This window comes from Etheostoma cragini, chromosome 2, assembly GCF_013103735.1.
Source record: "Etheostoma cragini isolate CJK2018 chromosome 2, CSU_Ecrag_1.0, whole genome shotgun sequence".
In the NCBI taxonomy this organism is placed as follows: Eukaryota; Metazoa; Chordata; class Actinopteri; order Perciformes; family Percidae; genus Etheostoma; species Etheostoma cragini.
Window position 1 is genome coordinate 22,526,687 of NC_048408.1, and position 2,853 is coordinate 22,529,539.

The 2,853-nt window shown below is 37.3% G+C and overlaps 1 protein-coding gene across 1 annotated transcript in view; it reads right to left on the reverse strand.

Moving 5' to 3' along the window:
* LOC117958762 (complement C3-like) overlaps nucleotides 1-2,853 on the reverse strand; it is a 155,296-nt gene that overhangs the window by 147,390 nt on the left and 5,053 nt on the right. Inside the window, exons 6-11 of the mRNA XM_034895388.1 lie at nucleotides 2,428-2,510; nucleotides 2,258-2,345; nucleotides 1,971-2,073; nucleotides 1,664-1,784; nucleotides 958-1,073; nucleotides 471-617 (exon numbers count right to left, since the gene is read on the reverse strand). Of these exons, the coding sequence (XP_034751279.1) occupies nucleotides 471-617; nucleotides 958-1,073; nucleotides 1,664-1,784; nucleotides 1,971-2,073; nucleotides 2,258-2,345; nucleotides 2,428-2,510 (658 nt within the window). The remainder of the gene's footprint in view (nucleotides 1-470; nucleotides 618-957; nucleotides 1,074-1,663; nucleotides 1,785-1,970; nucleotides 2,074-2,257; nucleotides 2,346-2,427; nucleotides 2,511-2,853) is intronic.

The following is a 2,853-nucleotide window of genomic DNA, read 5'->3' on the forward strand; positions in this document are numbered from 1 at the left end:
TCAAAATAGCCATCCTTTGCTTTTTTGATAGCGCTGAAAAACCTTTGTGTTGTCTTAATGAGCTTGAAGTTTGGGGAGAGCTAGACATGCAAAAGGGCATGAAAAAGTGCTGAGCATCTCCGGGAACTCCTTCAAGACTGTTGACTGTTGGGAAACCCTTTCAGGTGACTACCTCTTGAAGCTCATCAAGAGAATGCCAAGCTTGTGCAAAGCGGTAATTGGAGCAAAGGGTGGCGACTTTGAAGAAACATAAGACATGTTTCATATGTTTCACACTTTTTTGTTAAGTAAATAATTCCATATGTGTTCATTCATAGTTTTGATGCCTTCAGTGATAATCTACAATGTAAACAGTCATGAAAAAAAAACAAAAAACGGATTGATTGAGAAGGTGGTTCCAAACTTTTGGCCTGTACTGTAAATAAAAATATATAAATAGATAGAAAAATAGATAAAATAGAAAAACTTACGGTAATTGTCAGACTTTGGCCCATTGTCATTGTATTTATAGTAAGCTTTGCCATGCCATTGGCTCGGGTTAAAGCCTGCACCTGGCCTGGGTCGACCTCTACTGGAACACCTTTTTCCGGAGTGCCGTCAGTATTCAAAACTTCAACCTGCCATCAGAGAGACAAACAGCTGAACAATCAGAAAGTAGTCTCTTTTATTAAAACACACTAAGTTCACTCCTGTTATAAGATTAGTTTTAATGCAAACTGCACTAGCTTTGCACTAATGACTTACAGTAAATAGTATAGTGACTCAAATGGGTAAACGTTTCTCCTTGATGGATGAAAACATTTCACATAAATTGTAACTCTCATGTTTAAAATATACTGCCATCTGTGTTTGTATCTGTGTTTTAGAGTAACTGTAATTAAATGTTTTCTGTAAAGCATTCTTCCATGTAAAAATAATTTTGCTCTCAATTTATATAAATCTAAATAAGTACTTTACCGCAACATTGAAGGACATTCCTGGTTTGAAATATTTGGGCGTTTTCTTAAAGGTGATAGTGTAAGGTGATGTAACAATCTGGATACTTCTCAACTCCGCCTCCACCATTTCACCACCTGTGAATGAATGAAGAAACACAAAACTGATTTCAACATCTTTTTATTATCTTCTAGATTAACGGATACAGAACAACGTATCGTGACATGTGTATTTGATTTTACGTTCTTCTTCTTACTATTATTATTATTATTATTATTATTATTATTATTATTGTCTACATTGGTGATATAAGTTATTTTTTGGGGGAGGACAACTCTCTGGTTGCCATTGCTAGCCAAAATGGAACTTGTGTTATGTCACTATTGTCATGGTTCAAAAGAGGGTTAACAGGATTGGATGTGGCTTAGTTGAGAGCAGATGCCTGCCAATCGTAAGGTTGGTGGTTTGATTCCTGGGAAAGACACTGAACCCCGAGTTGGTCCTGATGCTGTTTAAATGCTTATCTGATGAACAGGTGGTACCTTGTATGGCAGGGTGTGAATGGGTAATGGTTGAGACTGGAAAACTATATTATACTTTATATAAGAACAGTCCCTTTGCATGTTCCCCAGGCTGCTATACTAATGAACTGATAATATGGATAGTTAATTTGACCAACATATCAAATGCAGTGAAGAAGCACAAACCTGCAGTCTCTTTTTCTTACCGCTCTCCGTCAGCACACTGACAGATACATATATGGAACTCCCCACAAGTTGAAGGATGTTTGGGAAAGTCTGTGTGATGTGCTCTCTCTTCAGTGTGACCACTCCAATACCTCCTTCTATCTAATGTGACATTATAGAAAAATGCATCTTGAGATACAGCATAGGGGTATAATAATACAGTCAACAATTTGGGTATACTATAGGTGATATAAGTGATTCTGTATCACTGGTAAAGGCCATGCAGCATAACATATACTGCATACAACAGTGTGACCAATCAAAAGACGTCTAAGTATGTGTGCTCACCTGCACTCTCTTAAGAGAACTTGGAAAGCTCTTCTTACGACCCTCTTGCATAACCCCAAACACCACATAGGCTGTCCCATTCACCTCTTGATCAAACAGATACCTACATCCAAAGTTTAAGCCCACAATGAATTAAACAAGGAAAGTAAATAAAAAATATAAACATTAAATGACTAACACTAAAAGAGTAAGATGCCAAACAGCCTCTGAATATCACCTTTTATTTTCTCCTACAATCAATCTCCCAATCAGGTCTCTAAAGCCACTAAACCAAAACCTTCACTTACGTAGCTTTGATGTTGACGATGAGCTCTTGACTGTCCACGTAGAAGAAGGAGGTTACAGGCATCAGTTTAACTTCAAAACTGGGCAGCACTGAAACATGAAAGGAGTTTTATATTAAATATGAATGCGTTAATATGTTACAGTAAATAAGGGTGCAGGTCATGGGGCTCACCATATTCTTTGACCTCAAACTCTGTAAAATAGCTCTGCTGTGGGTTACTCTGAAACTTCGCCACCACTTTCCACACTCCGAGACTACACACACACACACACACACACACACACACACACACACACACACACACACACACACACACACACACACACACACACACGCAAAATAAACGTTATTTCAGTATTATTTATAAGCAAAAAGTATAACTATCAAGTTTGAATTGAATCTGAAGCTATTTACTGTATATCTTACTCACATTGAGATATGCCTGTGCATTTACAGTGGGTACGGAAAGTATTCAGACCCCTTTAAATTTTTCACTCTTTGTTTCATTGCAGCCATTTACCAAAAATCAAAAAAGTTCATTTTATTTCTCAGTAATGTACACTCAGCACCCCATCTTGGACAGAAAAAAACAGAAAT